Source organism: Sander lucioperca, chromosome 6, assembly GCF_008315115.2.
Source record: "Sander lucioperca isolate FBNREF2018 chromosome 6, SLUC_FBN_1.2, whole genome shotgun sequence".
NCBI classification, from domain to species: domain Eukaryota; kingdom Metazoa; phylum Chordata; class Actinopteri; order Perciformes; family Percidae; genus Sander; species Sander lucioperca.
The window spans coordinates 3,810,880-3,828,090 of record NC_050178.1 but is presented as its reverse complement, the minus strand read 5'-3'; the positions used below and the strand labels follow the sequence as shown (position 1 = coordinate 3,828,090).

General features: G+C 39.0%; 2 protein-coding genes across 3 annotated transcripts; both read right to left on the bottom strand.

Annotated features, from left to right (window-relative positions):
• Positions 1 to 277: 277 nt before the first annotated feature.
• Positions 278 to 5,760, bottom strand: tusc2b (tumor suppressor 2, mitochondrial calcium regulator b). 2 transcript variants are annotated; one of them, XM_031287638.2, is made up of 4 exons: positions 5,585 to 5,760; positions 4,485 to 4,730; positions 2,192 to 2,312; positions 278 to 2,089 (listed from the first exon to the last, which is right to left on the bottom strand). In XM_031287638.2, the coding sequence occupies exons 2-4, from the start codon at positions 4,631 to 4,633 to the stop codon at positions 2,024 to 2,026; spliced, it is 336 nt and encodes a 111-aa protein (XP_031143498.1). In that variant the 5' UTR covers positions 4,634 to 4,730; positions 5,585 to 5,760; the 3' UTR covers positions 278 to 2,023. The 2 variants fall into 2 exon arrangements, with proteins under 2 accessions (XP_031143498.1, XP_035858204.1); XM_036002311.1 differs by having other exon boundaries at positions 4,485 to 4,670; positions 5,585 to 5,748.
• A 2,693-nt stretch (positions 5,761 to 8,453) lies between these two features.
• Positions 8,454 to 16,953, bottom strand: rassf1 (Ras association domain family member 1). The gene is made up of 7 exons (XM_031287571.2): positions 16,795 to 16,953; positions 14,816 to 15,354; positions 12,027 to 12,148; positions 10,449 to 10,553; positions 9,357 to 9,645; positions 9,156 to 9,271; positions 8,454 to 9,032 (listed from the first exon to the last, which is right to left on the bottom strand). Exons 2-7 carry the CDS (start codon positions 15,105 to 15,107, stop codon positions 8,883 to 8,885), a joined length of 1,074 nt encoding a protein of 357 aa, XP_031143431.1. The 5' UTR covers positions 15,108 to 15,354; positions 16,795 to 16,953; the 3' UTR covers positions 8,454 to 8,882.
• Positions 16,954 to 17,211: the final 258 nt, after the last annotated feature.

Here is a 17,211-nt window from a genome sequence, read left to right as displayed (position 1 = left end):
CTTGATTTCTCTGTTTCCAAAATAAAATAAAAATGAACATACAGCTTTGTAAGAAAGTAGAATTACTCACTTTTTTTTTTTTTTTTTAATGACAAGGTAAACAATAATATGGAGATAGATAATATATATAAAAGGTAATGGTTTATGTGGTTAATAGCTTACTTTCATTTCCTGTCCTAAAATGTGCTCAGACGTTTGTCAGCAAAGCCACAGTACGGGTGGTTTGCTGAGTCAAATCTGTTCTTTGAACCTCAATAATGCTATTCACCTCATGGTCTTGCATATTATTACAGCTTTATTAAGTAAACAACAAAAAGTAATTGTGCAGTCATGTCTCCCCTAGACACTGCTGGAAAAGATACTTATCCAGAGGTTAAAAAAATAAAAATACAAAAAGGCTTGTGTAGAGTAAAATCATTTCATGGAAGCAATAAAGTGGAGTGGGTTTTGGCACAGCCCTCTTTATCCTCTGAATAGAACAATATCACAGACAGCTTTGTAGAAATCCCTTTCCCATGGAGATTGTGTTGGTATACTTCACTCCTCTCTTACCTTCACCCAGGCTTCATTAGCAGACACACATGCACACACTTCACCTCCCAACTGTTTGCAATTACCCATGCAGGTGGCTAATTTCATCACAGGTGGAGGTCAGGAGCATTCATTCCACTACATGGGTGAACAGGTCCTGTCAGTTCATTTTAGTATTTACAACCTTTGCCAAAAAGCTGAATTCTCTGTCTGTAAGTTATTTGATTACTAGCTCTTATAAGCTTGCCAAATAATTGTTAGAAAAAGACTTGGTGTAGCAAGACATATTTGACGCTAATTAAAAGAGATTTCCTCCTGTAACTTCCTTCATCTTTTTCAACATTTTAGTTTTCCTCAGCAGAATGTGGTGTGTATCAGGAGTTTAGTCCATTTAAAGCCACAGATTTAGATTCTGTAAATATTTCCCACCATGCAGGTCTAACTTCCCAGACCTAAGTTTAGTTCTTAGGTCATGTCATTACAGGCAGTCATACAGTACATGGTGGGGGAGAATGTAACCATTGAAAAAACTCCTACGTAGTAAATGCATCTTGAGTTAAAAATATTTTCAGATTATTTTTTAATTTAGAATCAGCTAATTAAACACCCACCACGTAACTTTTCAGTTGTAGAATGTAAGCCTGCAGGAGTTATTAAGGCCATGATTATAAAACGTATCTTTCCCCTTTTGTCTTGACAGCTTGTGAGAAAGTATAGGCTCTTTAATAAGCTGTTCAGCTATAATGCATTAATATAAAAAACAGACCATGACACAGTTGAGTATTTGATATTGTAATTAAAAAAACAGTTATAATAAATTAAAAGTGAAACATAATATGCCAAAGCAGCAAACAAAACAACAGGATCTCTTACTAGACTCACTGCTGCTGTGTACATGTGTGGCTCTGAGGTCATTGAAGCCAGTCAATCCAACATTATAATATGACATTAATCCACTTCAGATTTTGTGGGCCACTGATTGTCAACTCCCTAGGCTATTATCAATAAACAAATCCTGTTCTTTGCATAATAAAGCAAGTCATGTTGGTGTCAAAAAACAAGTGTGCACTCAAAACTTTCCCACTCCAGATATGATCGTGACAGAGGGAAGAACTGGTTACATTCTCCTCTAACTCCTAAGGTTCTATGAATCATACCAGAAAACAATCCGCAGCAATAAAGTCAGGACTCTGTCTGCACACACATTCACACTTACATGCACACAAACCATGATCTGTAAACTGAGCAGGTTTTGCCACATAGGCACCCTTCTAGATCTCCATTGGTGACCTATTCTGTGTCTAACCGCACACAAGCCAAAACAGATCACATGCAGAGGCTCAGCACACATTGCATCAGCCTGTCCACAAAAGGGCATCACATATATCAAGAGATCATGTTATTTTAAAAGGTGGTTCAGGCTTCCAGCTGTAGGGGAAACCACAGGACGGAGTTGACACAGTGGCTAGTCTGAGACACTGCTCAGACATCATCAGGCTTCACAGAGGACAACTGGGAAATCTACATGGATGCAAGGGATGTCCAGCTTTATAATTCCCTGGAAGGACACAAGAGAGATTACAATTATTTGGACTGATAATACAGAGAACTACTGATGGTAAGTAAGGGATAATTCATTTAGGGATTATAATTTCCTCACCTGAGGTGTTAGGTTTTTTTGAATCCTCTTCAGCTTGGCTTTTTTACGTCCATTTTTTGTCACAATGGCCTCTTCATAGAACTCATGGGCCAGGTCGCCATCTTCATCAAAGTACATAGAGCTGCAGCAGAGAGACCAAATTAATTAGCCGTACAAACATAATATGTCTGTGTGTATCCAAACCTTCAGAAGATACTAAAACGACAATATTACAAGAGTCATTTTATCAGTAATTCTTTATCACACAACGTTTGATGACATGAATATCAAACATTGTTGTGGACCATTGTGATGCTCACCACCTTAATGTGAATGTAAAGGAAACTGGGGAGATGATAATCGATCCAAAGTCAATTGGTGACCATAGTCCAGCAATCATTCACATATCACATCATTCATGTCCCCATAAATCGAGTTTATAATATAAATATCTTGGCGTCCACACTCACATGGCATGTACATTTTGAAAAACTTTTGTTCTAGGTTGCAACAGAGGATGTTTTTTTTGTTTTTTGTTGAGAAGCCTTAGATCTATGATGTAAATAGTAAACTCATGATTTGATTTTATCAAACAATTTTGGAGAGTGTAAATCACAATGGCAAGTATGTTATGGTAACCTGTCAGCACAGTTAAAGTCTAAGCTTGCACGTCTTACTCAAACGGCCATGAAGATCATAAAGGGGAAAAGAAAAGCCTTGAAAAATCTGTGCTCAGGGAGGCACAAAAGATTCGGACTGACCCAACACACATTCTAAACCCAGAATTCAAGGTGTTGCCTTCAGGCCGACAGTTGTCAAAGTGCCAAATTGCAGGCTAAACTGATACAAAAATTCATTAATCACTCAAAATATTAAATCGCACCAAGTTGTAGTATTATATAATATGATTTTATTGGATGACTAAGATATTGCAACTTGATTATTTATTATCTGGTTTGATTATAACTGGTTTTATTATTTGAAACTTTTGTCTTTTGTTTTGACACTCAACATGTGAATTTAAGCACTTTTATGCATGAGTGTATGATATATGTTCTATGGGTGTATGTGTATTGTGACATTGTTGGCAAGTTTGTTGTGTGTTGCAGTGGCTTAGAGCCAAATTTACCTGCGGGACAATAAAGTATATCTTATCTAGTTTTTGCATACAGGCTACTATTTGGTGCTACACAAAGAGAGTTAGTCAAAAAAAGCCACTAAAGATACACAACCAAAACAAAAGCAAAATGGTTTTAGGGTGTTGAGTCCACAAATGTGTGAGCATTTAAAAACCTATAACGAGCTGCTTAGTTTGCTTATGCCTTGGCTTCATCAGTAAACCTCTTTGGAATTTTTTACCTTACAATAAGTAGTTTACATAAAAAATGTAAAAAAAAAAATCAAAACATTCAGTCAGCTGTCTTCCTGTGGGTAAAATGCCTGGTTTTGAAAACTCAGAAGAGTACAGTAACAGCTCAGTACAACAGCTGTGTGCAGCAGCCGAACACTATGCTTGTGTCCACTCCTGTCAAATAAAAACGAGGGAAATGAAGATAGAGTGGGCACATTATCCATCCATATTTTCCATATTAGGAACTTGGCTGAAGGAATAGACATCAACTGATCTGACAAGTCCTGGTTTACGGTATAATGCAACAGAGGATGGGTCAGAATTGTTGTGCAAACAACGTGAATTTATGTCAACAACACAGGCTAGAGGTGAATGTGTGGGAACATTTTCTGTGCAAACACAGGTGCGTCTCTCGATGGTCTTGACACCATGTCATAAAACATTCTTGAGTTCTGTCCAATAACTTTAACCACATTGGCTAACTCCAACAGCCTTCTTCATACCCACATTTCAGCTCAATAGTACACCTTTTTAGGCGAGGTTGGGCATGATGTTTAAAGCATGTAGTGGAGTGGTGGAGATGGCACAGCCTTGTACCGTCATTGTTCCGTTGACCCCATGTTAACCTACATACTGTATGACTAATAAAGTAAAACTAAAAATGAAACTATATGCATTGCCACATCGGCAGGAACTGAGAGATGTCATCACATCAATGTGGAGCTATTTTTCTTTGAAACATTCTGGGCGCAAAGGGACCAGGACCCCAAAAAAATAAACTAATAAAACTATAAACTCCAAATTAATACAGTAAACAAAACAAAAATCTGCTTTTACTGGGAACTAAGAGGAATATCAATATGGGTATTTGTGTTGTAAGCCGGCAATATGCTTATTGGAACAGATCTCTATGAATGTTCTGAAGAAAGCATGATGGAGGCTACATGCTGAGGCTATATTTACCTTCGTCTAGTTAACACAAAAGGTGTTGCACTTGGGAAACTTCGAACTCTCGCCATTGACTGCTCGTTTCCATCTTTGGTTGGATCGTCCGTACTACCTGAGCCAGAAAAAGGCCAAAATCCTTTGGATTTGGAGCCGCTACCACCCATCTTCAGCTGCAGCACATTATTTTCTTGGGTCACAGGACTGCCAGTGGTGTTACAGTGTTACTGTACCAGATGAAATGTGACCTTGAGAATATGAAACCTTCGAAAAGTGACACATGAAAGAGAGGAGTTAAGTTATTTGAGGCCACATATTATAACACAAGCAAAACAATCTACAATTAACATCCTTTTTTTCAGCATACGCTGGGAACCCAGTTTTCTGTGGACAAGAAAAGTGATACCAGAGAAAGATCATAACTCTACCTTAAATATGAAAAAGACAACAAATAGGCTATACTGCAACACCTGTGCATTTGCCCTTCTAGCCATTATTCTATAGCCAGTAATTATATATTGCTTATAGTTAACATAAGACACAAAATAGAGGACAAATAGAAGACAAAGACCAGACTGATGTCGAGTTAGGTTATAATTCGAGTCATTTGACCATATATGCCAGAATATAGCAGGCCATCTAAATGACATGGAATATATAACATATATTATAATGCAAAGCCTTCCAAGGTCGCAAACCTGACCACCCTTCTATGTCCTATCATTATCAAGTTAAAATGGTAACGTTATTTGAAAACAAGACAATCCTGAATAACGTTAGTTAGCTTTGCTTAGAGGGCTCGGGCATTAGCATAGGTTATCTGGACAGGACGGTGAACGAGGCTAGCTAGCTTTGACCGACAAGACCATTAAGAAATTGGTCCTGCTTGCGTTAGTTACAGTGGATTTTATGTCTCTTTATGTCCTGGCTGCTAGCATTACCACTAGCTAAAGACAGGTTGGTTAGCACTCTGTTAACGTTACTAGCATTAGCCAGGTCAACATGTTTATATCTGGTTTAACGTTACAACATAACGTTTACAGCCGCTGCCAAAGGCTAACGTTAGCTGTTTTGATAATTGGCGTTTGTCGCTTCCGCTTAGCTGGTTGAAAACATACCTAAAGTGGGGTTTGGTGTGTTCGCAGGTATGAAATGTTCTTTGATGAATTTGTCTTGGTGGGTTGCTAAATCTATACAAGATAACGCTAGCTGTTTATGCCAACTAACGTTGCATGTTCTTCTTCTCCGTGTTTTTCTCTGCCGGCTGGTAAAGAGATTGTGGTGAGCTACCGCCACCACATGGACAGAAGGTGCTAAACACAGGAGTCAAAACTTACTGTAAACCTCTGCCTGTTCTCTTAATACATCCATGTGCCCATAGACATATACCTATATTATGCATACTGTCTATGATATTATGTCTATGCATGTGCCTGTCCCATTCTTCTTCTTCTTCTTCTTCTTCTTCTTCTTCTTCTTCTTCTTCTTCTTCTTCTTCTTCTTCTTCTTCTTTTTTGGGGTTTTACGGCATCCGGCATCCAAAAAGTTGCATTGCTGCCATCTATGGAACTAGCACCTTAGTGCACTATATCCTGTTATACAGCCCAGTGTCTATTACAAATTTGAAAAAACAACGTTTTCCCCTCCCACTTGACCCTACTTCTAAAATACTTTTCAGAGATACTTCTTCCAAGCCAATTTCTCGCAATTCTCTGAGTTGATCTAGTCTTTGGCGGTCATAATTTTTACAAGAAATCAAAACATGTTGCACTGTCTCAAGTTCCTGACATGAACACAAGCCACTCTGGTGTTTTCCTAAAATAAATAAATGCTGTTCAAAAACGTGTGACCAATCCTCATTCTAGAAATAATAACCTCTTCCTTACGTCTAACTTCCCCTCTTTTACAAACATTAACTGAGTCAGTTACCTTACTAGATATTGAGAATAGGTGCTAGAGCTCCCTTTGTTTTCTTGTTCCCAGAGCTGTTGCCATTTAAAAATTGTTCCCTGCCACACAATACTTTTACCCTCCGCCTTGGATAGATTAATGTTGACATCTATGGTTTCCTTTTGAGCAGCTTCCTTGACCAATTATCAACCTTTTCATTTGTTGCAATACCTACATGAGCTGGGACCCATACGAATGATATTTCTACCCCTCTCCTTTTCACATCTCTAATTGCCAGAAGAATATCATATACAAGGTCTTGTCGACTCTTTGATGACCCTTACCCAATACTATTGATAGCTGACACAGAGTCACTATCAACACACTATGGTTCTGAATCTGCTCATATAACTCCACTGTGAATACACTTAGGAAATTTGAGGTTCTCTTACAAGCTTAGGCATTCCACCTCTGAACAACAAAAGCTGCTGCTGTAGCACCTGTTTCTTGATCATTTGAACCATCAGTAAAAATGAATATGTGTTCCTGATATCTTTCTATTATATAACACTGGAATTCATACACCAAATCTGATTCAGGATTTTCTGTAAAAAACATAGCCTTAGTCTTCTCAATAGAGAATCTAAACCCCCATTTCCATCCCCAATCCTCCACTAGCGTTAGCTTCCTGCACCTTCTTCAGGGTATACTTCACATTTTTCCCCCTTTTCCATAGGCTACCATCGTCTGCAAATAGTGACTTTCCAATTCCTGGCTGAACATTAGAAAAAACATAATTAATCAATAACACTACCCTGTGGTGTCCCATTTTCTACCAAACACCTTCTAGATGTTTCTGTCCGTATTTTCACCTGAATACTTCTATTATTTAAAAAAGTCAATTTGCCTGTCCCATTAACTATTAACCATAGACTTATACAGTCTATGCTATTAACTAGACATTAAAAGAGAACGCTGTGGTACACTACAGCCAAAAGTATATGGACACCTCATACACTACCACAAACGAGGAGTCTCCCCATTACAGACATGCCCACTTTATGTTAACCTCATGCAGTTTGGGGCAAATGTGTTATTTCCGCCTATTCTAAAATGATGTATTTGAATATTTCTGCACATTGGGGTCCCTAAACAATCTTGGAATTGCATAAATTAGGTATGACTGAGACTTGTGGATTTAGTGAGCCCAATTGTATTCATGTGTGATGATGATGTTCCCCAAAGTAGCCACTTCATTGTAGTGAGACCACTTTTTGAAACTTGACCTCGCTTTATAAAATGACCTATTATACGACCTCTAAGATATCACAGCCTCATGGAACTTTACAACCACAAACTAGACACCTAGGACATTCAGAGGAGGTATGGCTTTCCTAGGTATATTGACAATAAGGGGGTTCTTCTCAGCAGTTTCCAGAACAGAAGTGCTCGTCATCCAGTTGCCGAAAATGTGGTATTTTGGAGGGATTATTGACAATTTCTTTAGCCAATTCTTGAATGGTTAAAATTGTCAAATTTAGCATCAAATCTGGGAAACAAATGGTATCAACCCAAAAATTGCTGAAACAAAATTTGAGACATACATGAGCATGGGAATGGCCATCATATACTTCCATTATAATGTGCTAAGCCCTTATACACTTTCACAATTTATTTTAATTAATGAATACATTTTTATTTCAGATTTATGACTAGAACATCTTGACACACACTGCTGAGCTGCATCTGAAATGAATCTTCAGGTTCCTAGTTTTCAGATAATGTACAACACTTTTATGTGGCATCTACTGTTGTCCTTTTATCTACCCCTGAACAGCTCCCCCTCCCCCCCCCCCTGTAAAAAAGGTGGGCGGAATGCTAAGAGGTTAAAAGCAAATCCCTGGCTGTTACAACAACATATACATTACTATGGTTGTGAATCAATGTTCAGTTGTAACACATGGATGAAATGTATTAGGTGTCAACATACTTTTATATAGTGTAGCTTACTTCAGCTTTGGCACATTAGAATGTGGACTACTGGTCTATCAAACTTACTACTTCATATAGGCTATAATTTAAACAATAACACCAGAATGACCATTATCCTCAGTTTATTAAATAGTTAGAATGTAAACACATTGTTTCACATTTTAACTTGCCAAAAATCCAATTTACAGGTTCATTAAAGTGCCAACATTTTTCAAACAGCTTCACAGAATATAAATGAAACTAAATATGATAAATGCCCAGAAAGACTAAAAGTTATTACCACTATAAATAATCCAGTCAAGCAGCATCGTTTTTTAAAGAAAGAACTGCATCCAATTAAGTCCAAGATAAGCTATTACTTCTCCCAACAGTGACTCTGCTTGCACAAAATGAACAGGGCCTACAGTAAGCCTTGTCAATGTCATTGTCTGAGCTATTTCCTTCCCTTTTACATTGCTAATCAACAATAGTATTCAAAGTGGCAAAAGTTTCTTCATCATATTAAAATACGAAGATCAGTTGAATCGCTCAAAGTCAACCAGGAGTAGTAATCCTTGCCATGGCCTGCTTCATCGTGTCTCTAGCAAGAGCGTAGCGCTTCACAATCTGCCGCACATGCTCTTCTTCCTCACGCTTCAGGATTCGCAAAAAGTTGCACAACTCAGGAAAACTAAATGCGTCCCACTGTGGAGGAGAGCAATGTTTCACTTTAGAATCTGTTGTATATACAGTACATTTATTTGCTTTTCAGCATATATTGACATGTTTATCATATATATTAATTCTCAGAGCCAAATGGAAACTTACATTCACTTCCCCTGTCTCATTCTCTTTCAAAACCAGACTCAAGACTTTTTCACTGGGGCCAGCACACAAGCGCAGGTAGAGAGGGCACTCATCATCAGGCAGTTTACGCATGTACACTAAATAAAACAAAATTCAGCACTTTCAATTCAATACATGGTTCTGTATTGTTTTACAGTAACTGCACATTATTGAGGATTCTACCTTGACTTTGTCTCTCAGCACGTTCAAACAGGGCAAACTTGGCCGGGTTGTCCACCACGGTGAACTTGTTAAGCAATGCCTCGATGACTTCCCGCACACGTGTTTGGGAGCTTATATGCAGGTGCTTGGCAGCATCTTTGGGGAGGTAGAAAGATGTCCGCCGTTTCAGCCTTCTGCCCTGCTGATCTTCCTCCTGTGTTGAGCACAGGCTCTGAGGGGGAGGGAGGGAGATTGGACGGACTAACTGAAAGTGAACCTTGATGAAACCAGTGTAGGACCCGTCTTTATTCTGTAAGGTAGACAAATATATATTGTGAAAATGGGATTGAAGTGGTCCGCAAACTATTGACAGTCAGTCATCCAATCATGACAATCACATATTGGAGAGCTTTTTGAGTCGTCCAATCATGATTCACAGTTTGCACTGCTGCTGCTGCATAGCATGCTTGATGGTGCTAGACAGACACGTGACAACATTAAATTATATTATTTTATATATATCAGCTAACATTCAAACGTATGAATACATGCAAGTCATCCGAGTCATCCCGCCTCAAGTCAAGTCTCGAGTCATTTACTTACAAGTCCAAGTCGAGTCTCAGTCATTTATTTTTTGTCAAGTCAAGTTGCAAGTCATCAAAACAGTAGTCTTGCTTTGCCAGACAGTCCTCCACAGCGCAGCGAAAGAGGGTCTGGCTAGTCTACACAGCATTAAACATGTACGTTCAAAAGTTGTTTTAGTCGTGTAACAGAAAACTCAGATTGGACAGATAGTCTAGCTAGCTGTCTGGATTTACCCTGCAGAGATCTGAGGAGCAGTTAACCATAGTCCTCATAAATATATAAAAAAAAAATTCCAACACAAACAAAACGGAAGGTAACGGACATCCGGCTAAAAAGAGTTAAATTTGGAATTTCCGAAGTGGAACGTCATGGATGTAGACTATCAAAACAGTGAGTACAGTCGACCAGAGTCCAAGTCACCAAGTCTCAAGTACACATCTCTGAATGTTATTACAATTTAAATACAGTTCAAGTACACATTTGTGCATGGATGAATGTTCAGAGAAAAAAAGTTTATAAGTCACTCACAACCATCATGTAGAGATTGCTGTTGATCTGTGCATTATACTCCTTAACTTTCTGTTGAATCTCACTAACAGTCAATACCCGGTTACCCCAATCGATCTGTTCGTCCTAAAAAGAAAAGAGCAGCAAATAGGTCACATAATGTCAGCAGAAAGCTTGTCCTCACAAGTGAGCGTTGAGGATGGAGAGAAAGTGACAGAGAACAGGTGCATGGAAATTAAAGTAAAACCAATTCAAGCTTTTTGTCTGTGGTTAGAAAATAAATAAGTGATCTATATAGTTAACCAGAAAGTAAAACAGCTTTGTGCCTTTGAATCATGCCATAGTCTCACTGCTGATCTTCTTACCTTGTGAAAGAAAGACGTATATTTAGTAAAATACGGTTCCAGGGCTGAGCTGCTGTCCTCCTGACTGCAGAATGTGTCAGTACTTGCTGTGCTTCCCCAGGTCATCTCCGAGGTTCAGGTGAACTTTATTAGATTTTTGTCATTGCCAAAATCTTAAAATAATTTCTGGAGTTATATGTCAGAATTTACTTAGCTTTCCTCTGTCCTTTCTTCTGCCTCGAGAGATCTGATTCTGCTAACAGCTCTTTTGACCTCAGCATTTCCATTTGCTCCTCCCTGACAATAAAACCTCACAAAGCCCACCCCCAGAGGAGATCTGCTCAAATGATCCTATATGAAAAACGTTCACCCAATGTTATTGCTGATGTGCGTGTACATATTCACATTAAAATGTAGTTTCCATATATAACTCCACCAATACCTTTATTTCTTAAGAAATTCACTATTCTGCCACATCTTCATGCTGTGTTTTAAAGGGGACATATATGCACATCTGTCTGTCTGAATATAGTGTACCTATGTTCACTCTCTGTCTGAAATGCTCCATTTTAGCGCCTGTGTCTTTAAGCCATCCTCCTGAAAAAGCCCAGTCTGTTCTGATTGGCTTGTGAGAAAAATATGGTGCACCTTTGCAAAGGTAGTTCTAAGCCATGGGTGGAGATACTCAGATGGGGGCCAGTATATCCTAATGAGCCTGCATGAGACATAGGTATGTGCACAAGCACTGAAAAAGTGAGTTTTCCATAATATGTCCCATTTTACACAGTCTAGTTAAGCAATCTATTAGGGCTTTAAAAATCATGATAAATCAACTTTTCTGATTTTTGCTGAATGCCCCATTGGACATGATGGTAGACTTCCTATTAATATGGTCTGAGCAAGCTGAAAAACAGTGAACCAATCCTTTAACTATCTGATAACTTGTGTTGGTCCCAGATTTTTTTTTGTGTGGTTCTGAAATAAAGGCAGCTGTTTTATTGTAAAGTTGTCAAGTTATCGACCTCCCCTTAGCTCTCTCCTAAATTACGTTCTCTATAGATGCATTGACAATGAAGAGGTAATAAAACCAGCATCTTTGAGGACATATGGCACAGTGACACTCAGTGGACAGCAGCGGACAATCTGGTAGCCTCCATCTGCTTTGACCTATACTCACTTAAAACAATCCAATAAAGACAGCTTTCTATACAAATGTACTATTGATAAAATATGTGATTGTAGCTTTGTTTCTCACCACATTAGTGTCTGTCTCGAGGGAGTCGATAGAAGAATTTTCCTTGTTTGTTAACAAATTATCTGTGCTGCAGTCCAGCTGGATGAATGGTCGGCAGCGGTAGTGACAAGTGTAACTGCAGTCTGAGAGAGAGAGAGAGAGAGAGAGAGAGAGAGAGATAGAGAGAATAAATTCTCAATTATACTTTGGCTAGCGGTCAACGCTTGTTGTGGAGCCCTCTGTGAATTTTGTTCAGTAATCTGTCCCTGTGCTGAAAAACATCACCCAAAACACACTAACCTAGATGCATTATCTACATATATGTTATGTAAGCAACATGCCAAAATGTTTGTATCTACAAAATAAAAATTGCCCATGTTTGAGATTTAATGGGATGTTAATTATAAGCCGTTATCACTGTCAACTGTTTGTTTCTAAGTGTGACAGCAGTTCATTTCTTGGTTGAACTGGGACAGAAATGTTCCAACATGAAGCTTGCCAGAGCTTCCTACAGATTAGTACAAACTCTGTGATAAAGTTTCTCATGAATCGAAAAATAACATGAGCATCCTGCATTCTGGTGATACTGGAAAGTGAAGACTATGTCACAGCTCTGTGAGCTTTGGATGGACATCACTTAGTTATTATGGGGCTACAGAGCTGATTTGGGCTTTTATTTGAGGGCATTTTAAAGGGGTGATAGAATGCAAAACCGATTCTACCTTGTCATAGTTGAATAACGACAGTTTGGTGGGTAAATAGGACATACATAGAACCTCAAAATCCCACTGACACCTATTTCCTCTGCAAATCTCACAATTTGAAACTGCCGCTGAAAACGGGCAAATCTCAACGAAGCTAATAGTTGACGTCAACTCAGTGGCTCCTCCTTATTTGGCTCTAGTCTCTATCTTTGTCACGCCCCAACATTTACATAGGCTACACCACTGATCTGAGATCAGGTAGTCTTCTGAATAGGTCGCGCAGATCTCAGAAATTGTATACATTGTTCATCTGCTATTTTATCACTAAATTCACTTCTGAGACTTTTTATGCTTGAAATCAACTATGTAGAGGTCAAATATGGGCCGTTTTACGAAAATTGATGGCTAATTGCAAATTTTGTCCAACTGTGTGTTGGAGTTCAGCGACCGGTGCTGCCTGGGTTGTTGCCTCGCCGCCCGGCCTGACCTCCTTCACAGACCACAGCCTGCTGTCAGCTAGATGGAACTCCATACCCGCGCAAAGTCACCGTTTCTGGGTTACTGGACTACCAAACGCCGCTGCCCTGACATAACTCCAGGGCCTGCAGCTCCCCTCTTCCTGCTAAATGGCCGGGGTGTGTGAGTGAGAGCACGGTCAGCGAGCTTGTTACGCCTGCAATCTCTTACCACAGGTCCAGTTAATCTTATAATGGATATGTGTGTTGAGTTATTTAAACAAACGATCGGGGAAATAAACGCCTCTTATCCGCAAGTGAGCTGGATGGAGCTCTATCAATGAGAGCTAGCTTGCCTCCTCCTAACGAGACCTCTGAAATTCACAAAAATGCATTAAATTGAAATCGGACCAGTAACCCAGAAATGGTGACTTTGCCCTGGGTATGGAGCCCAGCAGGCTGCCGCTTTCTCGTCAGACTGTGTGGAGCTCCTGAAGTCCGACACGTCTTACCAAATTTGCAATTAGCCATCAATTTTCGTAACACGGCCCATACATATTTGAGCTTTATATCGTTGATTTCTCGCATAAAAAAGTCTCAGAAGTGAATTTAATAACGAATTAGCAGACAAACAATGTATAACGTTGCAGTGTCTGAAATATGAGACCCGCTGTCTCGTCTCCAATATATGTGTATGTGGTTTGCTCAACCAATCAGCGCACAGCTCATCTAAATATTCATGAGCATACCAAATTTGGAAGAAAAGCTCTTGTTTGAAATAGGGCCATATTCACAGGGTAGTTAAGGCCCCATAGAATAGCACCTGGTCCATTTTCAGCCCAACCAATGTTACATACCCTATTAGGAGACCTTAAGGAACAGTGTGAAATACCCTATATACTCATTCTATCACCCCTTTAAGCCATTTCTAATAAGGCTAAAGGATTTATCTTAATACCAGTGTTCTTTACGATCTTGAGTAAGCAACCACAATGGTTCACTATCTCTATTAATCACATATGCAGGAACATGACGATTCAAGGCATCCTTGTACTGTACGTCATTGATTGTGTTACCTGCAATAACGATGAAGTGGCTGGTTGCGTCTCTTTGCTTTTTAGATCAACGGTTGCAGAAAAATATTCTCATCATTTACACATCAAACATAAAGGACAAGGCTAGTGTTATTCTACATTTTTCTTATACCCAAAATCAAATATCCCACCGTGTCTCCATACTTCCCAACCTGTCTGTGGCTCTCAGCACCAAGCCCATTTGTTCCTACTAAAGACTTAAATCTTTAAAAAAAAAAAAGATTTTCTAATATTTACTTTCATTTTTAAATATGGCTAAATAATGTACTTGCAATGTATAGTTTTAACAAATGTTACAAACAGGAGTAAATAATGAGTTTGTTGGGGACTATTTTTAGCTGTGGATTAATACACATTTGGTGCTCTAGTGAGCATATCTGGCAGCAGGACGGTGAATGTGGGCCTGACTCAAAATAAACTACAGTGCACATGTTAATGGTATTAAAGGAACATGTCGCTCATTGATGTGCTTTTAATAACAACAAAGGTCTATGGCAAAAGGGGAAAATATTACCAGACTTATACTTTAAACAAATTCACATGCACAAGTTACTTACTGGCGCAGCGTAAACTTTGCTTATAAAGACCCCAGATGAATTCTCCACACAGGTCACACCAGGTGAGATGGGTGTGACTGTACGGCTGGAAGTCATGACCTACTCCAGCCTCTTCTATCTGGCACTGGGTAGCCTCGATGCTGACGCTGTCTCCGACCAGACGGACGACATGGAAGTGGCTTGGCTGACCCGGGTTTACAGGTGGTGGGGCTGCGCGGGCCGCAGGAGCAGCCAGCTCAATGGGATCATTTACACTGAGGTCCTTCAGCTCAATCAGCTCACATTTAGACATCCTGTTGCTGATACAGACTCTGACATGTCAAGTGAGCACTTGCTGCCCATGAGCTAGTAGGCTATGGGTATACATCCAGCCCAAAGAGGAAACAGCATTATGTGCACCCTTGCATCCTTAATAAGGATGTTGTGAATGTCGGGCTTTGATTAAATGTACAGTATTTGGAGCGAGGAAAGCACCAGATCAGTATTTTGACACCATCCACATTGGTGTGTTGTGCAGAGGAACAGGGGGCCACTAAGTCCTGCAAGACAGTTTAAAAGCATACACAAGTACAATACAATTAATACATGTATGGATCAGTTTCACATAAAATAATCTAAAACATTTTCAGTTCAGGCAATAACATTCATTAACAATCAACATCCATGCTTATAGATGGGCTTTACAAATGAAAAAACAAGAGATTAACCTTTATTATCTGATGTCAGGATTGCTATGATTATTATAAAATGTGGGACAAGATGACATGGTATAATCCTGTGCAATCCTGCACTCATACTGTTTTTCTGTGCGTGACACTGAAACAAAACTGCATAAAAGTGGGCCAGTACCATTTCAATAATTAATTCCAGAAAGCACAAAACAACCTTAAATCCATTGTTTCATAAATAACTGGCAACACAATGGAAATACAAAGCCTGCAGCCATGGTTTTAAGTTTTGAAACAAGTATAATGTCATGTATGCATGTACAACAGCAACAGGTGCTGAGTGTGTGACAAACAGTAGTGGAATGTTTACTCATATACTGTACAAATGTAAGGTACTTGTACTTTACTTGAGTATTTCTATTTTACACTACTTTATACTTCTTCCCCACTGTGTTTCTAGGAAAATGTCCTACATTTCCTCCACTGTTTATTATACAGCTATGGTAGTTTTGTAGGTTAAGATTATACATAGAAAACATATGATCATTTTATAAACATTATATATTAACATTGAAAATGCTGCTTATACGTTAATGAATCAGTGATATTAATCAATTAATATAATTAATAAAACCTATAACACTGACAGGGGTCATTCTGCTGCATAATAAGTATGCCTACTTTTAGTTGTGAATTTTTAAGTACATTTTACGATACTTGTCTTGTAGCCTACTTTTACCCGGGGAAGGTTTTGAGTTTTGGACCTTCACTTGCAATGGATCTACTTTTACTTAAGTAAAGCATCTGATTACTTATTCCAGCCCTTGTGACAGATAGTACAGACAAGGATTGATAAGCAAACACCACTTTTCTTTGCTGTAGAACTGAATACATTCCTCTATATCACCAGGAAGAATAATACACTCTTCACAGGTGCATTAGAAACTTTAAACGTTTCATTAGTTTCCCTGTGGAGCTGCATTGTGACTTGAATATGAACAACCCGGGGCTCTATCTGCCAAGTGGGTCACCACACGGCGCAATTATCCACACAGGGAAACACATTGTACCAGGGATCATTCATGCATATTCTGCTGGTTTTCTCTTAAATTACTTTCGTGTGAAACTGAGCAAACGTGGCTTAAACTATAAAGTTTAGACTCTACTTTATTTGTCATTTGTTGCAAACTGCAGCTCAGCCTGTAACGGGACAACCCGGTTCAATCCTGTCTGAAACGGGACGACAAACTCAGTTGACACACCAGAATAAATGTTCGGATTTGCTGACAGACAAACCGTTAAAAAAAAGACCTTACCTCGTATAATTCATCATCGCCACTTCTCGTACAGGAGATTTGGAGAGTGAACGCAGTTTGTTGTTTGTATTAACACCGAACCGTCCCTCGTCCGTCGCACGCACTTTAGTTTGCGCATGCACATTGTGAGTGTGGGATTACAGTCTAATCTGGTATGTGTATTAAACCATCGTGAGGAAGGCACCACAGGAGGAACATCCTCTGTCTCACTCTCACAGTACAAGTAGCCTATAGCCTGTACTGTATATGTGTACAATGATGGAGGGGTCAATAAAAGGTAGCACAGCCTATACGCTATAATAAACATGGAGTCCATACATTGTAGTTTTCTAACAAATCACACTTTATGAAGTATTTTTTAATGGTTAATAAATTATGTTCTAATGCTTTGAAGATCACTAATAAACTTAAC

Coding starts and splice junctions, on each gene's coding strand:
- rassf1 (XM_031287571.2), bottom strand. CDS start 15,107: ATGTCTAAATGTGAGCTGATTGAGCTGAAGGACCTCAGTGTAAATGAT. Junction 9,272..9,356: donor TGCTGAGAGACAAAGTCAAG/GTAGAATCCTCA, acceptor TGTTTTATTTAG/TGTACATGCGTAAACTGCCT. Junction 9,033..9,155: donor ATGAGACAGGGGAAGTGAAT/GTAAGTTTCCAT, acceptor TCTCCTCCACAG/TGGGACGCATTTAGTTTTCC.
- tusc2b (XM_031287638.2), bottom strand. CDS start 4,633: ATGGGTGGTAGCGGCTCCAAATCCAAAGGATTTTGGCCTTTTTCTGGC. Junction 2,313..4,484: donor TTTGTGTTAACTAGACGAAG/GTAAATATAGCC, acceptor TCTCTGCTGCAG/CTCTATGTACTTTGATGAAG. Junction 2,090..2,191: donor AAAAAAACCTAACACCTCAG/GTGAGGAAATTA, acceptor GTGTCCTTCCAG/GGAATTATAAAGCTGGACAT.